Source organism: Pantherophis guttatus, chromosome 8 (genome assembly GCF_059756535.1).
Source record: "Pantherophis guttatus breed Tessera chromosome 8, ASM5975653v1, whole genome shotgun sequence".
In the NCBI taxonomy this organism is placed as follows: Eukaryota; Metazoa; Chordata; class Lepidosauria; order Squamata; family Colubridae; genus Pantherophis; species Pantherophis guttatus.
The window spans coordinates 15693711-15720560 of record NC_142070.1 but is presented as its reverse complement, the minus strand read 5'-3'; the positions used below and the strand labels follow the sequence as shown (position 1 = coordinate 15720560).

At 39.9% G+C, this 26850-nt stretch overlaps 1 protein-coding gene across 2 annotated transcripts in view; it reads right to left on the bottom strand.

The window, feature by feature from the left end:
• CCSER1 (coiled-coil serine rich protein 1) overlaps positions 1 to 26850 on the bottom strand; it is an 852922-nt gene that overhangs the window by 596902 nt on the left and 229170 nt on the right. For both annotated transcript variants that reach the window (XM_034440484.3, XM_060686954.2), the window contains exon 5: positions 16236 to 16353. In XM_034440484.3, the coding sequence (XP_034296375.2) occupies positions 16236 to 16353 (118 nt within the window). The remainder of the gene's footprint in view (positions 1 to 16235; positions 16354 to 26850) is intronic.

The window sequence follows — 26850 nt, the reverse complement described above, 5'->3', positions numbered from 1 at the left end:
TATATCTACTTTGGTTTCCTTCCAATTTACTTAATTAAATATCGATAGATTGCATTCTTTCTTTAGACGGGCCTCAGCAACCTCAGTTGAATTCAGGAAGTATTGATCTAGTCCTTTGTTTTCTAAAAAAATAATAATCAGTAGCTGAAACTGATTTGAAAGAGTAAATGCTTCTCCTAAAGGAGTTGTGTATGGATCAGGGATGGGTTCTACTTACCTTTACTACCAGTTCGCAGCGGGGCCGCACGCTCTTCTGCATATGCGCAGAAGCGTTTTGGTGACGTCAGGGTCAGTGGGCGGAGCCTCCCGACGGTTTTACTACCGGTTTTATAGAACTGGTGCGAACCAGGGGCAACCCACCACTGGTATGGATGCTTGGACAAAATGCTTTGTAACCTTTGCTTTCTTGATGCTTTAAATCCAAGAGGAGCTGGGAAACCAGTCGCATCCTTAAAACAAATATTTCTGAATGTAGATGATTTTTAAAATGCTCTAATCGAGCACCTTCAAGATGAATTAGAAAGCTGGAGAAAATGACTAGCCAGGACTTCAGAATTTTGCACAGCACAGAAGTGATTTTAGTACTAAACTCAGGGGTGAAATCTACTTACCTTCCATACCGGTTCGGAAGCGCATGCACTGCGGGTGTGTCACATGCGCACGCAGACCTTATGCGCAAACGCAATACCTTATGCACATGCGCAGAAGGTAAAAAACACATTACTTCCTGGTTAAAACCAGGAAGTAATGACACATGGGGCAGGTGGGCGGAGCTTTGCTCCGCCATCGCTACCGGTTCACCGAACCACCGGCCAAGATCGCTACCAGTTCAACTGATCTGGTCTGATCCGGGAGCATTTCACCCCTGACTAAACTAAACAGTACAAGGACTCATTAAGGCTGTGCAGTACTTTAATGTTTCAGAGGGTGCAATTGTGCTCAAGTAGCATCTGTTACCAATTTCTTAAAGCAACTTCATCTCTTCCTAAAATCACACAGCTCCTGCGGGAGGGTAAGTTTGGTTTAAGGGGTCACCAATAAGTCCTAAGTGTGAGTACACACATGCTGTGAAGAACCTTTTTAAATCTCTGAAACAGGAAAGTAAACAGATAGTGCATGGTAAATGACTTTTTTTTTTTTTGCTTTAATTTATATGCCACCCTTCTCCGGAGACTCAGGGTGGCTTACAATGTGTTAAGCAATAGCCTTCATACTTTTGTATATTTTATACAAAGTCAGCTTATTGCCCCCACAATCTGGGTCCTCATTTCACCTACCTTTGAAAGGATGGAAGGCTGAGTCAACCTTGAGCCTGGTGAGATTTGAACTTGCAGTAATTGCAAGCAGCAGATGTTAATAACAGTGCTTTAGTCCACTGTTCAACAGGCTCTTCACAAGAATGCCCAGTCTAAGTCCAGGGCTTATTCTGTGTGGTCTACAGGTCTACAGCAGGACTGTCAAATTCCTGGGCCGCAGGCCAGATGCATCATGCGTTGGTCACACCCATACCTGGTTTTAGCAAAAGGGAAAAAAGTCCCGATACATCACATGACAGCACCATGACGACATGATTTTGACACCCCTGGTCTCCGGTATATACCGTGATCACAGCTGTACTGCATTTCCTGTCCTCTCCCTCTTCTCTCCATTCAGCTAATTCAGCTACATATTCAAACCAGTGGTGAAATTCAATTTCTTTTACTACCAGTTCTGTGGGTGTGGCTTGGTGGGCATGGCAGGGGAAGGATACTGCAAAATCTCCATTTCCACCCCACTCCAGGGGAAGGATACTGCAAAATCCCCATTCCCTCCCCACTTCTGGGGTAAAGATATTGCAAAATCTCCATTCACACCCCACTCTGGGGCCAGCCAGAGGTGGCATTTGCCGGTTCTCCGAACTACTCAAAATTTCCGCTACCGGTTCTCCAGAACCTATCAGAACCTGCTGGATTTCACTCCTGATTCAAACCAACAAAGTTACAATTGCTGTATATATATATTTATTTTCAGTGCCTCAATCCAGATTTTGGTAGCACCTTTGGCATGTCTCACTTTTAAAGCAGTTGTCAAAAATATAAGTAAAATCCTTTTTTGATGTCACACCTGTCTATCTTACTAAGAAATTCACACCATAACAGACTATCCATTTAATACTTGTTTTTATGGGGAAAAAAATAAAATGAACACCTCCTCTGCTTGCCCTCTCATCTAGCAATAAAGTACATTATAAAAAGTGGACACTTAAGCAAAAGGAACTAAGATTTTCAAAATGATAAAGCTAGGTTCGCATTAGTTAGCCTTTTAAAATTCAGTAGAAAAATAAACAGTTGTTGCTTATGTTCATACACCAGCAAGCTATCAAGTTTAAACATGAATTTTAAGAGTTTGGGTCACATAGAATAAAATGGCTAATTCCATTACTTTTTGTATTATTTTATCCTCTAATGGCGTATCTTCCGATTTCCACATTTGTGCGAACATGATTCTTGCAGCTGTGCGGAGATGGACAGGCTTACCAAAAAAATACAGGAAAAGGAAGATACAGAGTACTATCTAGTTTGGCAACGATGGTACGAATGGCTAGAGAAAAGGAAAATGAAATAAGAAAAAATCAAAAGGACAGGAAGGGAATACCAACCAAGGAAACAAAAATTAAGAAATAATCTTAAAATATTGTTATGTAATGAAGGATGTATATAGATATATAGATATATATAGAAATATAAAATACCGAAGTAACTTTCTTTTAGGCTCAAGTTGTAAGGCTTGATTTTAATGTATAGTTTGTCTATGTTGTGTATTGTATGTATGTATGTATGTTTTTGTTTGTTTATCTTTAATAGAATTAATAATAATAATAAAAAAAGAATAAAATGGCTAAAATACTTTGATAATCAACCCAGCTAGGAAAATCAGAAAAGCCTAGTAAAAATGAATAATCAATTAGAAATTGATTTCATTTCAACCTGGATAAAGTGCCACATTGCTATGCCTACCTAAGGGGCTCCCAGGCTCTCCATCTTGAGATCAGCAGATGTTATACAGACACACAGCTCATCATGGTAGGAAAGAATCTTTACTCAGCTTACATATTATATCACATATTATCGAGAAGCTACTTTGTGCATCAATTGGTCTCCATTAATATGAAAGCACAATCTACTCCTACCCATTACAGTAAAATATGGCACTTTTTTCACCACAACTTAATAACATCTCGGCTTGCACTTCTCAGGCCTGAGGCTAGATAGCATTTGATTGTTGACATTGGGGAAACTCTAGGTCCCAAAGAAATTCCTAAGTAGAAAGCTATTAATCCAACACACTTAACTAGTGTTACAACTCTGCCTATGGATCTGACCAAGCCCAGCCATATGCATTTCTATGTTTCAATGTACTGTGGTGCTTCTGTGATGCTTCTGAATAATTACGTCTTACAAGATAGTATTCAAGAGATGCTTAAAAATTGCCATTCTTTCACTCCAAAAAGGTACATGATGGATCAGGCTAATAAAGTAATCAAACCCAAGTATTTAATGATGTCACATATTCATGATTCAAAGCAGGGGTGGGCTCCAAAAATTTTAGCAAGGGATTCTCTGCCCGGTTGCTGGGGGGTGTGGGCATGGTGGGTGTGGCTAGTTGGCCTCCTGCACCATGGCAGGAGGGGGGCATTTTTTTTAAAAAAAAAATTGATTTATATGCCGCCCTTCTCCGAAGACTCAGGGTGGCTTACAATGTGCTCAGCAATAGCCTTCATCCTTTTGTATATTTATACAAAGTCAGCTTATTGCCCCCACAAACTGGGTCCTCATTTCACCTACCTTAGAAAGGATGGAAGGCTGAGTCAACCTTGAGCCTTGGCGAGATTCGAACCCTGCAGTAATTGCAGGCAGCTGGTCTTAATAAGCTTAATAACAGGGTGCCTTAAACCCCTGTACTACCAAGGCTCTCCCCGGGCTCCTGAGGCTTTCCTCAAGCCTCTGGAAGGGCAAAAATGGCTTCCCAGGCTCTGGAGGCCCTCTGGAGGCTGGAAACAGGCCCGTTTCCAGCCTTCCTGAACTTCCGGTAGGCCCGTTTTTCACCCTGTCCGAGCCTCCTGGCACACCCTGCACTTACCTGCATCCAAAATGGGCCACGTGAAGACTCCTGGGAGGGAGGGGCAGGGGCCAGCCAGAAGTGGGATTTGAGGGTTGTCCGAACTGCACAGAATCTTATCTAGAGGTTCTCCCGAACCCCTGCAAACCCCCAGCACCCCACCCCTGATTCAAAGACCATAGAACAGTCCTGTCTTTGACCTTTATAGAAAAAAAATGTGGAATGAAGGTTTAGAAATAACTACAGTTTATAGATTAAGGCTGGAGAAAAGGAATCTTTGCTTTTCAGGATTGTACTCGGATCTTGTTCAAGTCTGTTTTTGAAATGTAATGTATAACTTTTAAAACAGAGTATTTTCAAAGGCTGTACTGTTCAATAGTGACAAGATAATCATATACTGTAAGTCTACTCAGAAGGAAGGGAAATATATTTGCAAATAAATCACTGGAACATTACTTTCAGATGTAAGATTATAACTTAAATTATTTTTTTTCTATTTCTTTCATAAGAAGTCATTTGGAAAATTTATCTAGATATTCCCACATGATTTATATAATGCAGGCTTATAATTTATACCAGATTCTGTAGTATTTTTTATTTATTTATATCATAGGAATTGATGTTTCATAGGAAGCTCATAAGCTTCTGTGTTGGAATTCTTCTAAGCATCTTTTTTTTTTTTTTATTTGTGGAGAAGAAAATACAACTAATTATGAAAATATGAATTCGGACAATGATAAAGAACACTTGAAATATGATTAATCTGAAACAATCATGGCAGGGAGTTCAGCAATTGATTCCTCTTTTTTAACACTGTTGATTTTTTAAATCCTGATTTTATTATTTTTATGTGGCAACTCAAGGCAGACAACATACCTACTATTCCTTGGTCCTATTTTCTTCACAATAATAACTGTATGAGATGTGTTGGGCTGAGAATGGCTGGCCCAACCAATATGGCTTTCATGCCTTATTTCATTAATTATTGGAATTGATACACTTCATATTTGATTACAATAATATACATTATTTGTTACAGTGCAAATAATTCTCGTATTGTAATAAGGTTTCGTGTGTGGCAATTATTCACTTCTTAAAAGTACTGTAATGGAACATGAATCTCTGCTTCTTAAAATAAGATAGCTGTGGGAAAATTATGAAAAACTGAAATAGGTTACTTCCCCATGGGTTCCCACTGAATTGGTTTCAACCAGGGGTGAAATCCAGCAGGTTCTGACAGGTTCTGGAGAACTGGTAGCAGAACTTTTGAGCAGTTCATAGAACCAGTAGTGGAAATTTTGAGTAGTTCGGAGAACTGGCAAATACCACCTCTGGCTGGCCCCAGAGTACGGTGGGAATGGAGATTTTGCAATATCCTTTCCCCAGGAGTGGGGAGGGAATGGAGATTTTGCACACACCCTGCCACACCCACCAAGCCACACCACGCCCACCAAGCCACGCCCACAGAACTGGTAGTAAAAAAATTTGGATTTCACCACTGGTTTGTCTTGTCTTGTATTAAATACTAGTCATTGAATGGATAAAAAAAATCTTCTCCATATATTGCATTACTTCTAACACCTGTGGTTGTACACAGTTTTTAACCATACCATGGGAAAAGGAAACTTGATTTTGTGCACAAAAATTTGCAAACTGATATTTCCAATGTTATTTCTTTATGCTTGTCTGCTGCACATTATCATTCCCAGCATTTAAAAAGCAGGTATAAAATTGCCTTAGCATTCTCTTGATTGGTTGGAAGCCATGCCAAGTATACTGAATAACGGACTTCCAAGATGTAATAAATTTACAGGCAGTCATGTATCTGGCAGTGGATAAAACAATACAGCCACGCAATCACAAGTTCTTAAAAAAATGATTTTAATTTTCTTGATACAGAATTAGATTTGATATAGAAAAAGTAAGCACACCCATGGAGGAAAATAGGCATCCTCTGTAAATCATTATAATCTATTTCTGTTGTGCCATCAAAGCAACCTTGGCTCTATGCAGCAGTTGTGTTTGAACAGCAATTTAGCATTATTCTGGTTGGCAATATGTTTTACGAGGATGTTAACAGCTGCCACACAGGCTAATAAAAAGCCTCACCAGTTCATTACAATAACAAATCTGATCAGACACTTTCTCGTTCAGCAAAATAGCTCTTTCTGAGTATCTGCACAGCTAATGCACGCAGAAAGTTTTATTATCTATTTCTAATTTCACCTTATACCTTGGGGGTCTCCCCATCTGACTCGTTACTTGCTTTCGTAGTTTTGCCTCCTTCGTTTATTTCTTTATTCCATTTTTAAGACCTAATGCGACCAGTTTATCAAAGCTAGCATATTACTGCTTTGTCTTTATGTTTTATTGTTTTTGCTGCGAGCAACAGAGGTTGACCATAAAAGTTTTTTTAAAAAAAATAAATAAAAAAATGAAAATAAAAGAATTTAGATTAAGCAGCTAAGACTAATAAACCATGGCTTTCGGGCTCCAAGTTCCTCTTTTTTTCTCTCCATACTTTATACTTTCTCTCCATACTTATCAGATGGATGGTTTTGTTACAGCAGAAGTTAACGCATATGTATACAGATGACAATACAAAGATAAGACTCACCCGAAAACATTTGCTTTGGCCTGCATTTTAAATGACAAATTTACATGTCAGGTTCCAAATAAACCCTATCCATTTCCAAAGCATGATTCTCGTAAATTTTGAATGGACTCTTTCTAGGCCAGGGGTCTCCAACCTTGGCAGCTTTAAGACTTGTGGACTTCAACTCCCAGAATTCTTTGCTGGATGAGGAACTCTGGGAGTTGAAGTCCACAAAACTTAAAGTTGCCAAGGTTGGAGACCCCTGTTCTAGGCTCTTGTATGTCCATAGATGCAACATTTCCTATTTCCAACCACTGAAAAATAGATTCCTAAATAGCTGAAAAACTAAATCTGCTCAATCAGGACACAATTGATTTTCCAATTATGGGGCTATTGATACATTTCTTGGTCAATAAGATCACTTTTTTAAGAGTAATTCATTTCTACTTTTTGATCATAGCACACAATGTTGTTAAAGCCTGAAGAGAGGGCAAATTCAGTCATGGAAGGAATAATGACATTGTCAGCATACAGAAAGATAGAAAGAAGGTTATGATCTAACCCAGGGGTGGGCTGTTGGGGGTTCATAGGGGTTCGGGAGAACCTCTAGCTAAGATTCTGTGCCGTTCGGAGAACCCCCAAATCCCACTCCTCGCTGGCCCCAACCACCTCGCCCCACTCCCCCCAGGAGTCCCCATGCAGACCGTTTTGGATGCAGCTAAGTGCAGGGTGCACGCGGAAGCTCAGGGAGGGTGAAAATGGGACCTACCAGAAGTTCGGGAAGGCAGGAAACAGGCCCATTTCTGGCCTTCAGAGGGCCTCTGGAGCCTGGGGAGGCCGTTTTCACCCTCCCAAAGGCTTGAGGAAAGCCTCTGGAGCCCGGGGTGGGCAAAAATGTCCCCCCCCCCGCCGTGGTGCAGGAGGCCAACTAGGCCAAGCCCACCATGGCCACACCCACCCAGCAACCGGGCAGAGAACCCCTTGCTAAAATTTTTGAAGCTCACCCCTGATCCAACCAGAGGAAAGAGTATTTGAAATTGTCTATATTGCACTATTGGATTAATATAAGATATAAATAAAATGGGAACATGGATGCACTTTGTTAACTCCTATGAGTATGGGAGATACAAAAAGATCTCAGATTATAACTGATTGTTGTGCTATTAAGTCAGGATCAACTCTTAGCATCCACATAGACTTTTCCCATGACAATCTGTCTCTAATTTGTCTTTCAGGTCTTCCAATGGTGCACTTATTGGCACGATAACTGAATCCATCTACTTACTGCTGCTCATCCTCTTCTTGTTCCTTCTACCTTTCTCAGCATCTGAGCCTCCTTCAAAAAGCTAGATCTCTGCACAACGTGTCCAAGTAGGATAATTTGAGCCAGGTCATCTGTGCCTTGAGAGTGGGAACTCTGACAACAATATATTTTACCTTCATTTAAATGAACCCATAATCAACTAGAGTAGATGGAGTCTTCAGAAGACGCTGCCAACTTCATTCATAATCTCTTCATTGACTATTATCAAAAGTCATCCTTAGTTCACGCAAAACAGCATGGAATTCATTGAAGGCAACGGGAGTATTTTGCTTTCAGATGATTTAATAGATACTTTCGTCAAAAGTTGCCAGCTAGCACTTTTCCTTCAGCTGACAAATTAATCATAAATGTGTCTGGCATATAGTTTACTTATAATATTTAATAAGCAAACTGGCTGGAAATTAATCTGTTAGGACTTGGAAGCCTTTTGAAAGATTTGAATTGTTGTAAATCAGCCCAAACTCTTTGGACCTCTGTAAGAAATAGTTAACATAAGTGAGTTATGATGCCAGCACAGGAGTCCACCATTCAGAATTTAATTCCAAGATGGTGCAGGAGTTAGAATGCAGTACTTTAGGCTGACTCTGCCAATAGTCTTGACAGGCTCAAGGTTGACTCAGCCTCCCATTCTTCCAAGAATGATAAAATGAGGACCCAGATACCTGGATTGTTGGGAAAAATATGCTGGCTCTGTAATCTGTTTAGAAAGGTCTATAAAGTACTATGAAGCAGTACTATACTGCTTAAAAAGGTAAAGGTTCCCCTCGCACATATGTGCTAGTCATTCCCAACTCTAGGGTGCAGTGCTCATCTCTGTTTCAAAGCTGAAGAGCCAGCACTGTCCGAAGACATCTCCGTGGTCATGTGGCCGGCATGACTAAACGCCAAAGGCGCATAGAACGCTGTTACCTTCCCACCAAAGGTGGTCCCTATTTTTCTACTTGCATTTTTTACATGCTTTCAAACTGCTAGGTTGGCAGAAGCTGGGACAAGTAACGGGAGCTCACGCCACCGCATCCCTTACTATACTGCTTAATACAGTACTATTGCTATTGTACTAAGCGCTATTGCTATTGTGATTTTGCAGGAATCAAATTCTATTCCCCAACACCCTGAAAACTTTAGTATGTTTTATCTTGCAGAGGCCTCCAGCAGTGGTGAGTAGACAGATAAAGGCTCAAATTCACTAGCTGTTGTAGCACAAAGCTCATGGAATTGATTGACTCATCTCTTCAGTAGGGTCTAAAGGCTGAACTGGCAACAAGATTAAGCAACAAAATTATTCAGACCTGTTAAGGGTTTTTGTTTTTTTTTAAAATTCACATTTTTAAATTTCTTCATGATCCGGGGAGAAAAGAGAGATTTAAATGTGCAAGAGAGAGAAAAAAACAAAACAAAAACAAACTAACAGATTCATTCATCCAAACAGTGAGCTTTAAGTACTCTGCATCTAACAATTCTGATGATGTTACATAGCTTAGCAGCTTTTTATTTATAACTATTTCCTTATTTTTAAAGCTCCATGGCAAGCAAACAAAACCTGATCTTCTCTATAAAGAAAATTAATTGCACCACAGTATTTGAGAGTGAAAATTGCATTCTGGTAATAATATTAATATTTCATTTGCTACATGCTTCTATATAAAGTGATACAATATTGGGATGAACAATCTTCAAAGTTCTGCAAAGTTGTGTGTGTGTGTGTGTGTGTGTGTGTGTGTGTGTGTGTGTGTGTGTGCACATGAATGTGTATAGTTTCCAAAGGCTACAGAATGGAAAGTGATTTGGATGAGCTCAAATTAGGATGTGTTTTTGAGGTGCTTTCAGGGACAAAAAGGAGTGTGCTGGGCTGCAGTAATCTTAGCAAAGGCTTAAATTCCTTTCCTCACCCTCCCACCCCCACCCCATATTTACATTTTAGCCCCCTGTCCCAAATCTGGAAAAAGATTAGCCTAACTTGTTGTGGAATAAAAGCCTTTAAAGCAGGGATCAGCAATGTAGCATCAAGTGAGCAATCTCTGAGTTCTCCAAAATGAAGAAAAATGAAATTCTTGGAATCACAAACATAAAAATATCAAATCTCATTTTGAATTCAACGAAGTCCTCCTGGAAATCACTTAAATTCTTAGCCAAGGATATGATTTTTTCAGAGGCCATTTAAGAAGTACATGGTGTATTTGTCTATTATCTATCTATCTATCTATCTATCTATCTATCTATCTATCTATCTATCTATCTATCTATCTATCGAAAGTTGGACCATAAGGAAGGCTGAGCGCCAAAGAATTGAGGCCTTTGAACTATGGTGCTGGAGAAGACTCCTGCGAGTCCCTTGGACTGCAAGGCAATCAAACAGGTCAGTTCTAGAGGAGATCAACTCCGACTGCTCTTTAGAAGGCCAGACAACAGAGAATGAGGTGGCTGGATGGTGTTACTGAAGCAGTAGGGATGAGCTTAAATGGACTCCAGAGGATGATAGAGGAAAGGAAGGCCTGGAGGAACGTTGTTCATGGGATCGCAACAGGTCAGACATGACTTCGCAACTAACAACAACAACATCTATCTATCTATCTGTGGTGAACATACTCCATACAGTTGCCTTCTATTTTTCCCATAGCAACGATCCTGTGACTGAGTTGGTCTAATGAAGAACCCATGGCTCAAAGTCACCCAGCTAGCTGCTCATATTTTCTTGGTTTTTAGGCCACCACCTTAATCACTGCACCAAACTGGCTCTTTTCATTTATCTGTTGAAAACTGAAGAATGGTAACTTCCACAAGCCCACAATTGGTCAGTGAATGAAAGCTGGAAATATACTGGAAACAACTTATTGAAAGTAAGAAAGTAAGGGAATCAGGCAAAAATATATTGATGAATCATCTGTCGTGAATGAGAGTGGTTTTAAATTTTTATGCTACATGCCATTTTTTAAAATGCTATTTCACAATGAACATTAAATAATCAGGATATTTAGCAGCTAAAATATTTTTCTCACCTATCTCTCTCCGGATCCTATAGAATTCTCTCTCCAGGATAGTTTAAATATTCATATGACAATCTATGATGAGCTACACTTCGTTGTTGTTAGTTGCGAAGTCATGTCCGACCCATCGTGTCCCCATGGACAACATTCCTCCAGGCCTTCCTGTCCTCTACCATCCTCTGGAGTCCATTTAAGCTCATGCCGACTGCTTCAGTGACACCATCTAGCCACATCGTTCTCTGTCGTCCCCTTCTTCTTTTGCCCTCAATCATTCCCAGCATTAGGCTCTTCTCCAGTGAGTCCTTCCTTCTCATTAAATGGCCAAAGTATTTGAGTTTCATCTTCAGGATCTGGCCTTCTAAAGAGCAGTCAGGATTGATCTCCTCTAGGACTGACTTGTTTGTTCACCTTGCAGTCCAAGGGACTCGCAGGAGTCTTCTCCAGCACCATAATTCAAAGGCCTCAATTCTTTGGCGCTCAGCCTTTTTTTTTGGTCCAACTTACACTTTGAAATATCCTTTTCCCTCCTCAAGATATAAAGTACTTTTTTTTTTTGTCAACTGGGAGAAATATTTTCTGTCAAACTAAAATCCAAATCATCATGTCTCAAACTTCTGTTTTTCCTCCTCAAGAATTGACATAATATATTTAGCCCCTCCTAACACTTAGATGAAAATTTTAGCTTCTGAATCCTTGCATGTTTTAGCATCTGCATCCTTTCAGCACTGAACCAACTTCTTAGCAGTACCAAGGTGTCCTGGAATGTATGCCCCCAAATGTCAGTGCAGTTTTTAAAAAATGTTTTATTTCTATGAATCTAAACAGTAAATTGGTTCCCAACAAAAGTCATATAGCAAGAAGAGTTATGTGCAAAAAATGTAATAAAGACTTGAGGTACTGGAAATTTCTACTTTCTTAGTTTTTTATCTCATTTTCCTCTAAACCTGCTTACAAAATTTCTTTAAAATATCCTAGGCAATCACATGGTATGAAGGGAGTAAAATCTTTTTTGCATTAACAGCATACTTGTTTCCATTTAAAGTATGATTTTTGTAAGTTTTCCTTCACTATGGATAACTTTGCCTCTCTCTAGATTATCATCCAAGATCACAGATGTTAAAGAACCAAAAATGAGACAAAATCAAAAATAAACACCAGTTATGAAAAATACATTGGTTCTAAATATTATTAAACTAGAACCTCCAACCTCTGTAACTATGAAGGCTAATGGTGAAGGACAATGGAAACTCTAGGTTAACAACATTTGAAGAGACACAGTTTTCCATTTCTGCTTACATATGATAGGTTGGTATAGATTTTAAGCCAAGATTTGTACTTGTGACCAATTCAACTTCTTATGAATATCAAAATCAACTGATTAAGCTCTAAGGCCTTGAATTTCAGGAAATTTCAGAAAGCTTAATAACTAATCCAAATAATGTCTGTGATATATATAACATTTCCCTTTAATTGCACCTATTCCTGTTATTAGCTACCTAGAGTAACACATTGAATCAATCTAATCCATGGGTGTCAAACTCGCGGTGTCACGTTGCCGTCATGTGACGTTTCACGACATTTTTCCTATTCGCGGAGCTGGGGTGGGCGTAGCCGGCACACCCGGCCCGCGGGCCACCAGTTTGACATCTCTGATCCAGTCCAGTCCAATCCAATCCAATCCAATCCAATCCAATCCAATCCAATCCAATCCAATCCAATCATACAGCCTTTCCCTTATAGTTATACTGTTTAGAATATCATATGGCTACAGATAGTTTTCATTTAATGTTGATTTTATGACTGTTCGGAGTTACAACGGCCATAGAATGGCCCATAAAGCCAAGCATCACAAATGGTCACACCAGCATCACCCCATGGTCACATAACTGCATGTCAGGTGGTCAGCGGCATTCTGGAGTCACCTGGCCACCATTCACAATGTTTTTTGCCAGTTTCTGGCATTTTCTTGCCAGTTTCCAGCAAAAACACCCATTCAAATGAATGCTTCATTTAATGACCATGTTGAAAAACATCGTAAAATTACTTCCAGTCACATGAGTGCCTCAGTTTAGAACTGCAATGACTTGCAGCCATAATTTCAGGTTCGATTACACCATAAGGCAAGGTCTACCTTTGTGGCTTTGCTTTCTAAAAGGCTGTAGTAGTAACTGATGACTATGAGGAAACAACTGTGAACTTTCTTGCCTTTTCAGGTGTTCTTGTGACTTCAGCTGCTGTTTTACTGATCTGAATAGATAGGATCAGTGATTGATCTGAATCTCTCACAGCCAATAACTACTAGGGACTTCAGCAGTGATAATACTCTTTCACACTCTTCCCATTAAAATATTCACCACTTCATGGCCCTGTCCTGAGACTCGAAAATATTGGCTAAAAATTAAAGATTGGCTACAGGAAATTACTAACGAACAATTAGACTTAGAACCGGAACTCTTCCTATTGGGGATCTTCAAAATATATATATATATATATATATACGAAGGGCACAAAATATCTACTACTACACATATTAACCACTGCCAGGATTGCCTATGCTCAATGTTGGAAACAACCATGTACACCCGCAGAGAAACTGATCATACAAAAGGTCATGAATTGCACAGAAATGGACAAATTAACGCTGAGTTTAAAAGATAAAGAGACATCGATATTTTACAATGTGTGGGAACAGTGGTATACAGTAACTGGATAGAACGGAGATAGATTTAACATAGATAGTTATTAAGTACAAATAATAGATAAAATAAGAATGTAAATACGCACAATTTAATTTTTGTAAATAATGCACGAATTATTGTCACAAGAAAAACACCACAATTAGCTGTTGTTAAATGAAATATTTTTTTATGTTTTTAATGTAATAAAAGTTTAATAAGGTGTGTATACATACATACATGTATGTATGTATGTATTCACCACTTCAACAGTGGTTATGCGGAACAACCCAGCAGCCCAAATATTGTGACCCTATTGAAGTGAGAGGACCCCAAAGAAATCAATTTTTTTCTACATATAAGTATGAATATAATTCCATGTAGCTATAGCAAATCAGAAAACAGTATTTCCATATTAGAGCACTGAGTTCATTGTTAGATTAACATTCAATAATGAAGGAGATGAATTCTGTGTACACAAGTATTTTTGGAAATCTGCAAGACAGGAATTGTACCTTAGTAGATGAATAGGTAACAGATAACAAAATCACAAATGAGGAGGTGATAAGCCGCCTGGGAAAGCAAAGGGAAATCATCAAAGCCATGAAAAAGCGAAAGTTAGAATATTTTGGACATGTGATGCGACACCCAGAAAAATATGGTATCCTTCACTTAATCCTCCAGGGAAAGATTGAAGGCAAATGAGGTCCAGGCAGAAGAAGAACATTTTGGCTTCAAAACCTAAGGGACTGGTTTGGACAAAACTCAGTAACATTTTTTCATGCGGCTGCTGACAAAAATAGGATTGCCAACATGATCGCCAACAGGTAGTCCTCAATTTACAACCACATTGAGCCCAAAACATCTGTTGATGAGACATTTGTTAAGTGAGCTTTGCCCCATTTTACGACCTTCCTTGTCACAGTCATAAAGTGAATCACTTCAATTGTTAATAATATGGTTGTTAAGTGAATCCGACTTCCCCATTAACTTTGCTCGTCAAAAGGTTACAAAAGGTGATCGCATGACCCCAGGACACTGCAACTGTCATAAATGTGGGTCAGCTGTCACGCATCTGAATTTTGAACATGCGGCCATGGGGATGCTGCAATGGTCATGTGAAAAACGGTCATAAGTCGCTTTTTTCAGTGCCTTTGTAACTTTGAATGGTCACTAAATGAACTGCTGTAAATTGAGGACTACCTGTATTCTAGACCAGGGATCGGCAACCTTAAACACCCAAAGAGCCACAAAGGTCCTAACCAGAAGCCCCCATTCAGTTCTGGAGCCGACTGGAAGTCCACTTCCCACCTCATAGTCTCCTCCTAGCGCAGCGTCCTTTTTCGTCTGCTGACCGGAAGATGGTTCCCCCACCGTAGAGTCTCCTCCTAGCGCGGCATTCTTTTTCCTCTACCTGTCCTAATCGAAAGCCCTATCAATTGTGGAGCCGACCAGCAACAAGGAGCCGCAGCAGAGGGATGAAAGAGTCACATGCGGCTCCAGAGCCACGGATTGCTGACCCCTGTTCTAGACCATTGCATTATGATACCTCAAAAAGGATGGTACTGAGCCGTGAAAGTGAAATGAGCAATAGTATAACATCTTTATGAGGAAAAAGTAACAGAAAGTTAAGAAGAAAAATCCTGGGAAGAAGATATATTTAATCTACTTAGTACTTAGTCATCTACAATTAACTTTTTTTCATTAAACAATCCACTGACATAAATTATTGACATATATCTTCTGTTGCAAAAGAAAAGTTAAGCTGAGTCATAAAGTAATTTTCAAAAGAAAATTATGGAGTCTTTGGTGCTCTCTGAACTTAATTCTTTGATTACAGACATTTCATTACCCAATTAGGTAACGTCATTAGTGTGTTGTGAGTTTGAAAGAAGTTTGGAGCACACCAAGAACTCCACAGTTGAACTTTGAACTACCTGTATTCTATTCTATTCTCAAGATTATCAGCAAACAAAAGTAATTTTATAACTTGTCCTTAAATTTATGACTTTCCAGCATCCCCGCAATTACATGATTGCAGTTTGAGTGCTTTGTAACACTCTTCCAACTAATGAAGTTAATGGGAAAATCTAACAATAAAATCACAAGCCACAGTTCTGTTATGACAAAATGCCACAAAAACGGCCTACTTCTACCAAATTAGACCTAAACAACTTCAGTGTTCTTGTGTAAATGTGAAAACCAAAATACTATTAAAAATTTACTGTATACACTGTATATTTTACTGTATACTGTGTATTTTAATCTATTCATTCCATTATTACTGTGGAAATCCTACAAATGCAAAACCCCATTTAACCTTCCCATCACTCATCAGTCAACAATATTTTAGATTCAGATCAACATTTACCAAGAACAATTTACTCCAGTGATTAGATAGATATTTTTTGAAACCCTTTTTGGAAACATCCCTTAAGTGGAAAAGAGAATTGAAACTTTTATCAGAAATGTATTGTATAGCATATCAAAAATGAAAGACATACAGAAGCTTATTGGTTGAGTTCTATTAAAATTATGAAGTTATATTGTTCACTCACTGTTTAGTCACTTCAGGCATTTGGGGAAATTCCTTTTTCTTGTTTTCAGCTGATTCAACAGGAGTAAGTAGGGTAGCAGCACAGGAGACGATCGACTGATGAGAATCTTCCCGGCAAACTACAAAACAGCAAGAGTTTAGTTGCCAACGGTCCAACAATGCCTCCTGTTTCTGGATGTTTTCAGATTAGCATCTCATACGTGCACTATAGGGCTTCAAACAATATTGTGAGTGTGGGGCAAAACAGGTTATCTATCCAATGGTAGATTAATCCTTTTAATTAAGTTATGTAACCTTGATCCCAGGGGTGAAATCCAGCAGGTTCTGACAGGTTCTGGAGAACTGGTAGTGGACATTTTGAGCAGTTCGGAGAACCAGCATTGGAAATTTTGAGTAGTTCAGAGAAACCAGCAATACCACCTCTGGCTGGCCCCAGAGTGGATTGGGAATGGAGAATTTGCAATATCTTTCCCCCAGGAGTGGGGAGGGAATGGGGATTTTGTAGTATTCTTCCCCTGCCACGCCCACCAAGCCACACCATGCCCACCAAGCCACGCCCACAGAACCATTAGTAAAAAAATTTGGATTTCACCACTGCTTGTTCCTTCAAAAATACAGGAAGGAACATACTAAGTTTTGATTCTTTATCAATTATCTGAAATGACAGTATATGGTCCAGCAACAACACGCGAGGAACTAATAAATGGATGTCTGGGAAGGAAATGAAGTGCCATTGTTTTCCCTACACACTGGGGAATTCTTAACATGCTCTGATAGCTTTTTGTATGCTCTCTACTGCTAGCATCTGGCCTTCCTCTAAGTTCAAGGCTTGTCAGGGAAGGATGACAAAGAAAAAGAACTGTAACCTACTCATCGGAGTGATATGTAATAACACTTAAAAAGCAACAATTTTTTAGGATTCTGTTCCAATGCTGACTTTCCCCCTGTGGCAGGCGACTCAGAGAAAACAGTTATTGTTAAGTACATGGTAGATATGCAGTGGTTTAATTGTTCCAATAAAGTTGTTAATTAGTATAGCTATGATGGGGTTCTTTAATTATATTTTATATCTGAATCTAGATTAAATTCTTTACCCACTTTTATAGTCACTTGGTTTAGGAGACTCTGGAATCAAGTGAATACTTGATGCTAGATCTTCCCAATCTAATGTATGAAGCACCTTAACAGTGCTTCAGTCTATTTGTCTGTCTGTCTGTCTGTCTGTTTTTGTTTTCCTTTGTCAGATGCCACAGAACTTGCATGAGTTTATGCAGTCTAAAAATTATAAAACACACCAGCCTATATGTCTACATTTATGTTACACTGAGCTTATCCTTATTTTGCTTCAAATTCTGATCGAATGACAGTGGTTATGCTTCTCAGATACACGACAATTGCTAAGGAACTTCTGTTCTTTAAACTGTTAGCTGCCAAAACATGATTACAGACAACAGTATTCCCCAAAGCATTGGTTGCTATAAATCTGCAATTAAGCCACAGGCCAGGTTCTTTAAACACTGCAGAGCCACAATGACAAAATTGTAATTACTGTAATAGGACCATTACTAGCAAATGAATTACACCCAATCAAGCTTTGCCTATTTTCTCCTCCTTTCACAACAGCCACAAAGGATGTAGTTATATTTGCTTTGTGGTATCAAGACAGGATCCCAAAAGAGGAGGCTGAAACTGACTTATTTAATGAAAAGAGATGTCATGTATATGAAGAGCTTTTAGGTTCCTTGGATCTCATAATATGAAGCAAAATAGCATGATTCAACTGCCTTTATAATGGAATCCATAAAGCAAAGGAAGATTTTCAGCCACAGATTATGCAGAAAAATACACCTGTACCTGAACCAAGGATTCCACACCTCGAACTACAGGTAGTCCTCAATTTACAACCATTTGTTTAGTGATCATTTGAGGTTAAAGTGGCACTGAAAATGTGTTTTGTAATCATTTTTGATACTTATGACCAGTGGTGAAATCCAAATTTTTTTTACTACCAGTTCTGTGGGCATGGCTTGATGGGCGTGGCAGGGGAAGGATACTGCAAAATCTCCATTCCCACCTCACTCCAGGGGAAGGATACTGCAAAATCCCCATTCCCTCCCCACTCCCAGGGGAAGGATATTGCAAAATTTCCATTCCCACCCCACTCTGGGGCCAATTGGTCAGCCAGAGGTGGTATTTGCTGGTTCTCTGAACTACTCAAAATTTCCACTACCAGTTCTCCGAACTGCTCAAAATTTCCGCTACCAGTTCTCCAGAACCTGTCAGAACCAGCTGGATTTCACCCCTGCTTATGACCGATTGGAGCATCCCCATAGCCACATGATAACAATTTGGATGCTGGGCAACTGGCAAGGGTCATGACCTTTGCCTTCTGCAAAATCAATGGGTCAGATACATTAACTTAACAAGCATGCTGCTAACTTAACAACTTCAGTGATTCACTTAACAACTGTGGCAAAAATGAGTAATTTTTAAACTGAATTTTAAAAGAAAATCGTCATTTGGAATGTTGCTAACGGTTGGGCCATACCACATTAAAATGAGCCAAATTCAAATAATATAAACCACTGGTATGAAAGTTGACATATTCTGCTGCCTCAAACAACAGATGTGTTTTATATGCAGCACCATCTCCAACAAGGGTGGATTGCCACTTGTTTATTTGCTAGGTTTTGTTCGCTTACTGTAGTTCGGTTTTTATTCTAGCTTTTCTAAGGGATCTTTCTAGATAATCATTTCAAAAGCCAAGCTGCACCTCTTGTTTAATTGATACAGTTTTCCCACCTATGAATTAACTAGTAATAATACTATGTTAACTTCTTTTAAATGTCTTAATAAAGAAAATAAAAAGCACTCAAAGAACGAAACAGTCAAATCATTTTATAATTTAAAAGTTCAGCCACGCTAAATCGACTTTTGTATTATGCAAAAATAACAGAACTCCATCCTCAAAACACTGGAACAAGCATCAAGCAGCTCTTCATCTTCATCTTCATCTTCATCTTCATCTTCACTTCTGCTTTTAAAAAGCCCTTGAACCAGTGGTGGGTTGCTCCCGGTTCGGCCCGGTTCAGCCGAGCCGGTAATGGTGACGATGTGACGTCACTAAACCAGTACTCTTAGACTGGGAGCTGGGCCCTCCCGCCCACCCCCGCTTTATTCCTATCTTTATGTCTTGTTTTTTAGCCCAGCTGATAGGTGTGGCAGAGTCGATGGCCTCACCTCAGCTGGGCAGAAACCTAACATGCTTGCGGGGAGTACAAGTTCGGCATACGTGCAAGCAAAGAGAGCATGTGTGTGGCGATTATGTGCAAAGTGCATGCGCGAAGAGAACCAGTGGTAACACCGGTTGGAACCTACCACTGCCTTGAACTGAGTAGGGTTTTGTTTTTATTTGCAACTCTAGGGAGACACAAGAGATTTTGCTCCTGCCTTCTAGGCAGGGGTGGGTTCTATCTACCTTTACTACCGGTTCGCAACAGGGCCACGCGCGCACCCTTCTGCGCAGAAGCTTCTGTGCATGCGCAGAAGCGTTCTGATGACATTGGGGTCAGTGGGCGGAGCCTTCTGCCGGTTTTACTACCGGTTCTGTAGAACCAGTGTGAACCGGGGGCAACCCACCACTGCTTCTAGGGTATGTTTTCCAACAGCTCAATCTAGTCCAATTTTCTCAACTAGGGTTCCACAAGACATGAATAAGGGAGATGCAAGGTATTGTGATATATTTTTAAAAACATTGTGCACTGCAACAATGCTAGTATTTACAGTGGTGAGATTTTATTTTTATATGCTGTGACTAAATTGCAGGTCTGCTATTTGCTATTGCTGTAAATAATGTACGGCATGAATTGTGTAGGTTTTATAAAAGTGAATGGTTTTCTGAAGTGTTGATCTCTTCTGTGATAAGAGAACCTGAGACCTGAAAAATATCCCAAGGGTTATTCCAAAAAGGTTGAGAAAGACTGGTCTAATTTATGGCTGTAAGAAAACAATTTCCAAAACTCCATAGAAACAGAATAGGGAAATATCTTGATTTGCCACATTGTTCTGCAACAAGACAGAAAGGATTAATTTATGTTTTACTTTCTTTTATTGAAACAGACAATGTTCACAATTCACAATTCTTTAGGATTCTCTTGCACATCCGTAAACAGACATAACACTTCACCTTGGTGCTTTACATTAAAAGCTCCCTCTGGTAAGAAATGGAGCAATCAGACAGATAGTCACACAGAGTGTTGTTTCTTGTTTAATGTACATTTACTTTGGTTCACAACTCTGAAATCACTACTCAAATTAAAACACAATTATCCTTAAATATCCACATTTTACTGTACTTTATGATGCAATTATCCAATAAGCGCATTCAAATGTGCATATTCTAGAAAAAAATCCAAAAATGTACATATAAAGGAAAAGACCTTACGAAACTCACTGTAGGAATATTAGGAAGGTATTACAAAAAACTATCAGGAATTGTGAGCATGAATTCAGGTAGACCACAACTGAGCCCAAAATTTCAATTGCTAAGCAAGTCAGTTAAGTGAATTTTGCCCCATTTTACAACCTTGCTTGCCACAGTTGTTAAGTGAAACAAGCAGTGGTTAAGTGAATCTGGCTGCCGACAAGCTGTTGATCTGGCTTGTCAGAAGCCAGCTGTTTGGTTAGAAATGGTAATCATATTAACTCGGGATAGTAACATTGTCAGAAATGCATGCCCGTTGCCAAGCGCCTGAATTTTCATCATGTAATCATGGGGAAGCTGCAACGGTCACAAGTGTAAAAACTGGTCTTAAGTTGCTTCTTCCAATGGCATTGTAACTTCAAAGGTCATTAAATGAATGGTTGTAAGACAAGGACTATCTGAATATGCCTATATGGGCTTCATTCTAAGTTAAAATAATCACAAACCCCTCTAGAAAAGGAGGGATGGTGGAATGGGAAAGAAGAGATACTGAAAGAGTCCTATTTATCCAACAAAAGAGAAAATACATAACCATGCACATACATAAATCAACTGGATCTGCACTGTGGCCATCAGCCTTCCCCCCTCCTCCCTCCCCCTCCCTTTCCTCCTCCCTCCTTCCCCACCCCCCTCTCTCTCTCTCTTGAAGTAGCAACAGCACTAGCATTTAGGATATTCTATAGTATTAGTCCAGTGGTGGGTTTCAAAATTTTTTACTACCGATTCTGTGGGTGTGGCTTGTTGGGCATGGCATGGCTTGTTGGGCATGGTGTGGTGGACGTGGTAGGGGAAGGATACTGTAAAATCTCCATTCCCACCCCATTCCAGGGGAAGGATACTGCAAAATCTCCATTTCTTCCCGATCAGCTGGGACTTGAGAGGCAGAGAATAGATGGGGGCGGGGCCAGTCAGAATTTTTACTACCGGTTCTCTGAACTACTCAAAATTTCCACTACCGGATCTCCAGAACTGGTCAGAACCTGCTGAAACCCACCTCTGTCTTAGTCCTATATCCTATATTTCATAGTGGTCTACAGCCTGGGTGAAATTCACTTACCTTCCCTACCGGTTTGCAAATGTGCGTGCTCCGTCATCCATGCATGTGCAAAAATCTTTGCAAAAAAGTGACATCATGACATCCGTGAGGGTGGGCGGAGCCTCCCACAGCCGCTGCTACCAGTTCGCCCAAGCTGGATAGAACCGGCTGAATTTCACCCCTGTCTACAGCCCACTCTAAGCAGTTTACAAAGTCAGCAGATTGCCCCCTATACTTTATAACTATACTTTATATAGCTTTCTAAAATAAACTATTGAGCTCAACCTATAATGGGATTTTTATTTAATTTGCATATTTAGCAGAGCAATAACAGCAAATGTAAACAGACATTGCGGATAAAAGGTATTAGTGGACAAACTAGGGCATTAAACTATCAAAATATCACAATGTTAAGTGATGGGGAATAGTATGGACTATATTATTAAAAGGTTGGCTGATCATGAAATAATGTGGTACTCTCATATCTTATTTGGCAGCTCAGGAGAAAGACAGTCCTAATTATTTTCCATATAAGCTATAATTATGCACGAAAAATGTCATAGCTTAATGTTTCCAGCATTATCAGTAGACTTAGTGAGTGACCTAATCATTGCTTTTTAAAAAAAACCCGAAAAGGAGTTAATAGGTTTTTGCATAAGATTATGATCTGTGCCATAACTATCAAAATAATTCTTCCAAATTGCAGCTGGTGCATTACTATCCTATGACCTATCCATTAGTATGATATCTCACTCATTTAACTTCAAAATCTAGACTGCCTAAATAAAAATAAAACATAAGCTACAGAAAACCTATACTTTAGAGATTACATGGCATCAGTCTCTTATCGTCAGGGACACCACTGTTCTAAATACATCCCTTTGGTCTTCATTGCTTCCCACCTAATTTTCTCAACCTGACAATGCAAACTCCTTGACCTGCCAACAGGATTGACAATGGGATACGTTTGAATAAGTATCATTTTTTTCCCACTAAGTATGTCCTTTTCAAGCCATTACAATAACGGAAATATCTGTGTTGTAACTATATGATCAACCAGGTCATAACTTTATCCATCCTACTGTGGTACACACTTGAAAAACTCTTGATAGGTCGCCAAACCAACAAAGCGTTGAAGGAGAAGTTATGTGAGCAATAAAAGGAGCAGATTTTGTACAGGTAGTCCTCAACTTAACAAACATTTACTTAATGACCACTCAAAGATACAACAATTCTGAAGAAGTGATTTATGACCATTTTTCATACTTACAAGCATTGCAAAATCCTCATGGTCACATGATCAAAATTTGGGCGCTTGGCAACTGACTCATATTTATGATGGCTGCAGTGTCCTGAGGCAGTGGTGAAATCCCCCCGGTTCTATCCGGCTCGCCGAACCGGTAGCGCCAGCGGCGGGAGGCTCCACCCACCCGCCGGAATGTCATTACGTCCCGTTTTTTAACCATCTGCGCATGCACAGAAGGTTTTGTGTATGAGCAGAAGAGGCACTCCCGCGCGGGATCACACCCAAACCGGTAGCAAAGGTAAGTGGATTTCACAGCTGTCCTGGGGTCATGTGATCCCCTTTTGTGATCTTCTGACAAACAAACTCAATGGAGAGTCAGATTTACTTAACAACCCTATTACTAACTTAACAACTGCAGTGATTCACTTAACGACTGTGGCAAGAAAGTTCGTAAAATGGGACAAAACTCACTTAAATGTCTCTGACAGAAATTTGGATCCATTTTGGCCATAAGTCGAAGATTACCTGTAATTCAGTTGGCTGCCAGTGTATTTTGTGGTAAAATTGTACATTTCAAGGCTGTAGATTCCAGAATATACATGAGGAATGTGTTTCCATTAGCATAGAAACATTCAGCAGGCATACCAATGTAGAAAACATGTGCCTTTGTAAAGTTATCTGTGAATCCCCAAGATGGTTGGGGCAATGATAGGTGTCCACTCTGAAAGGCATTCTTTTATAATCTCTACTATGTCAGACATGACTTCTCTTAAAAGGATGCCTTAGGCATTTTCCTCATATTTGGTGATTCCCGAAAGGAAACAGTGACACTTAGTGGCCACACATTTCCATTTTCTCTATCACAAATTTTGTTATATTGTACCTTTATAAGGATCATAATCAAGAAAGATTAGGAAAGCCCACTAAATGTTGCTCAGTATCATAATGAAATTTAGAAACGGCAACATTAATAAATGCATGGGTTAAGGATATTCATTGTTTTGCTCAACTTGGATAAATTATGAATACATGCAAGAGATCTCATTTAAAAAAGAAATATGCGGAACTGAATCTATGCCAAACATATATACATTTCTAGAATATGACAGTATTTACTATATGTAAAATTATTCCAGTAGATTAAAAAATACCCTGGTGGAAAGTGCTTCTGCAAAAACCAGATCACAATAAAACAAGAGAACATGCTTTTTAAGCATTCCTGGGACTTTTGTTGTTAGAAAAATAAGCTGATAATTACTAAATCACACACATAAAAGCAGAGGAAATGCTCATGTGAGATGAAAGGAGGGGGGGAGAAAAGAAATAGAGCGGCACTATAGTAGAGGTCAAAGGGAAGCAGTGGCTCAGTGGCTAAGAAGTTGAGCTTGTCAATCGAAAGGTCGGCAGTTCAGCAGTTCGAATCCCTAGTGCTGCATAATTGCCGTGAGCTCCCATTACTTGCCCCAGCTTCTGCCAACCTAGCAGGTCGAAAGCATGTAAAAAATGCAAGTAGAAAAATAGGGACCACCTTTGGTGGGAAGGTAACAGTGTTCCATGTGCCTTTGGCGTTTAGTCATGCCAGCCACATGACCATGAAGTCGTCTTTGGACAGCGCTGGCTCTTCGGCTTTGAAACGGAGATGAACCTACTAATAACAACATCAGAGTTTAACAGATTAACAGAGTTGGAAGGGACCTTGAAGATCTTCTAATCCAACTCCCTGCTTAAGCAGGAGGCCCTCCAGTGTTGGAGAACCCATAACTTCTGGAGGCAGGTCATTCCACTAATTAATTGTGCTCACTGTCAGCAAATTTCTCCTTAGTTCTACGTTACTTCTTTCCTTGATTAGTTTCCATCCATTGCTTCTCATCCTGACTTCAGGTACTTTGGAGAATAGCTTGACCAGCCCCTCAAATATTGGAAGACTGCTATCATGTCACCCCTACTCCTTCTTTTCCTTGGACTAGAGCCAGTGATGGCGAACCTTTTAGACACTGAGTGCCCAAACTACGCGCATGCACATGCCTAAACTGAAGGTGTGTGCGCGCGTGAATGCGCAGACATACACACGCAAGTGCAGACATACGCACAGCCGCAGCAGAGACCCGAAAACCAGCTGCCCAGTGGGAGGTGGGGCATCCCAAAACCGGCAGCATGGCAAGATGTAAGATCCTTTTCTTTTGTGAGCTTCTGTTTCGTCATTTGCAGGGAAACAGAAGCTCACAAAGAAATGCCATAGAGATCTGACCTGGGGCGATGGCGCACATGCCAGCAGAGAGAGCTCTGTGTGCCACCTGTGGCAGGTGTGCCATAGGTTCACCATCATGGGACTAGACCTACCCAATTCCTCCAACCATTCTTCATATGTTTTAGCCTCCAATTGCCTAATCATCAATATAATCACTAGCATCAATAACAACAATAACAGCAGCAGAAACAACTGGAACTCAGATTTGCAGTCAAAGTTGTGATTCTTTTGTTTGTCCTTTGTACCATGTTATTTCTTGATGAATAAAATCATAAAGGTAGAAGTAATAGAAATAATAATAATAATAATAATAATAATAATAATAATAATAATAATAATAACAACAACAACAACAACAACAAACAGTGTCCTACATGCCTGCTTCAGGCAGCTTAAGCATTGTATCTCTTCCATCTTTTTAGGAGAGGATATCTTGCAATGGGAGGCCGGTACATGAAGGCTGCCTTGAAGTTATTACTGTAAATACAGCCACTAAAAGAATGCCCGAGTGCCTTGGATTCTGGATTCTGTACTTAGTTTGAACCAAACCCCATGTCAGCTTTGGAAGCCATATTAGGCTGGAAGCTTCCATGCTGTCGCCTTCTCATGTGTGGGAAAGTAGGAGGGGGAATTTAGTAGAGGGGTTGTCATTAGACATAGTAGCATTCTTCATGTCAGTCAAGGTCAGGCTGATCCTGCATCTGGAGAAGGAGTGGTCGGAGTGATGCCTCGAGATGGGACGGATGGTGATTGGAGCATGAGATCGACTGAGGACTGAGGGGATGCTTTGTGGGGTTTTGATTTACTGAGGGAAAACCCGGACCTCTCAGATTCGGGTTTTCCCAGATGTGCCAGTTTACTTATTCTAGTAAATAGACCTTTGAAAGGTGCTTGCTTCAGAATTTTACTTGGAGTTGTGGGGTTTTCTGGAACGCTGACACCCTGCAGCCAAGAAATGGCTGCTTATTATCTCCATAGTGTATACCTCCTCCCTTCAAAAAATTTGTTCATGTCTTCCTATGGGCTGTGACCCACCCTTTGAAAAATATTGCAATCGTAATCTTCAGACAGAATATTATTTTTCTTTAATTCAATTTGGATTATTCCTTGTCTTAAATTGTACCTTTAAGGAAACTAAAGGTCAACTAAAGGGTCTAATAGCCTTTAGAAATTTGTAGAACTCTACTGTATCTTGTTATATTGATCTAAACATGCCTTTAATTTCCTTTAGTGGCTCCTCGCAAAGGTAAAGTTTTCCCCTGTCTAGTTGTGTCTCATGGGGTGGGGGGTGCTCATCTCTGTTTGTTAGCTGAGGGAGCCAGCATTGTCCAAAGACGATTCCATGGATGTGTAGCTGGCATGACTGTAAGCTGAGCTGCACGGAACGCTATTACCTTCCCACCGAAGTGGTATCTATTTATCTATTCGTATTTGCATGCTTTCAATCTGCTAAGTGGGCAGGAACTGGGCAAGTAATGGGAGCTCACTCCATCACGCAGCACTCAGGTCTCAAACCCGGGCTGCCAGCTTTCCACTGACAAGCTCAGTGTCTTTAACCACTGAGCCATTGCAGCCTCTTTTAATGGCTCCTTGTAGGGCTTGG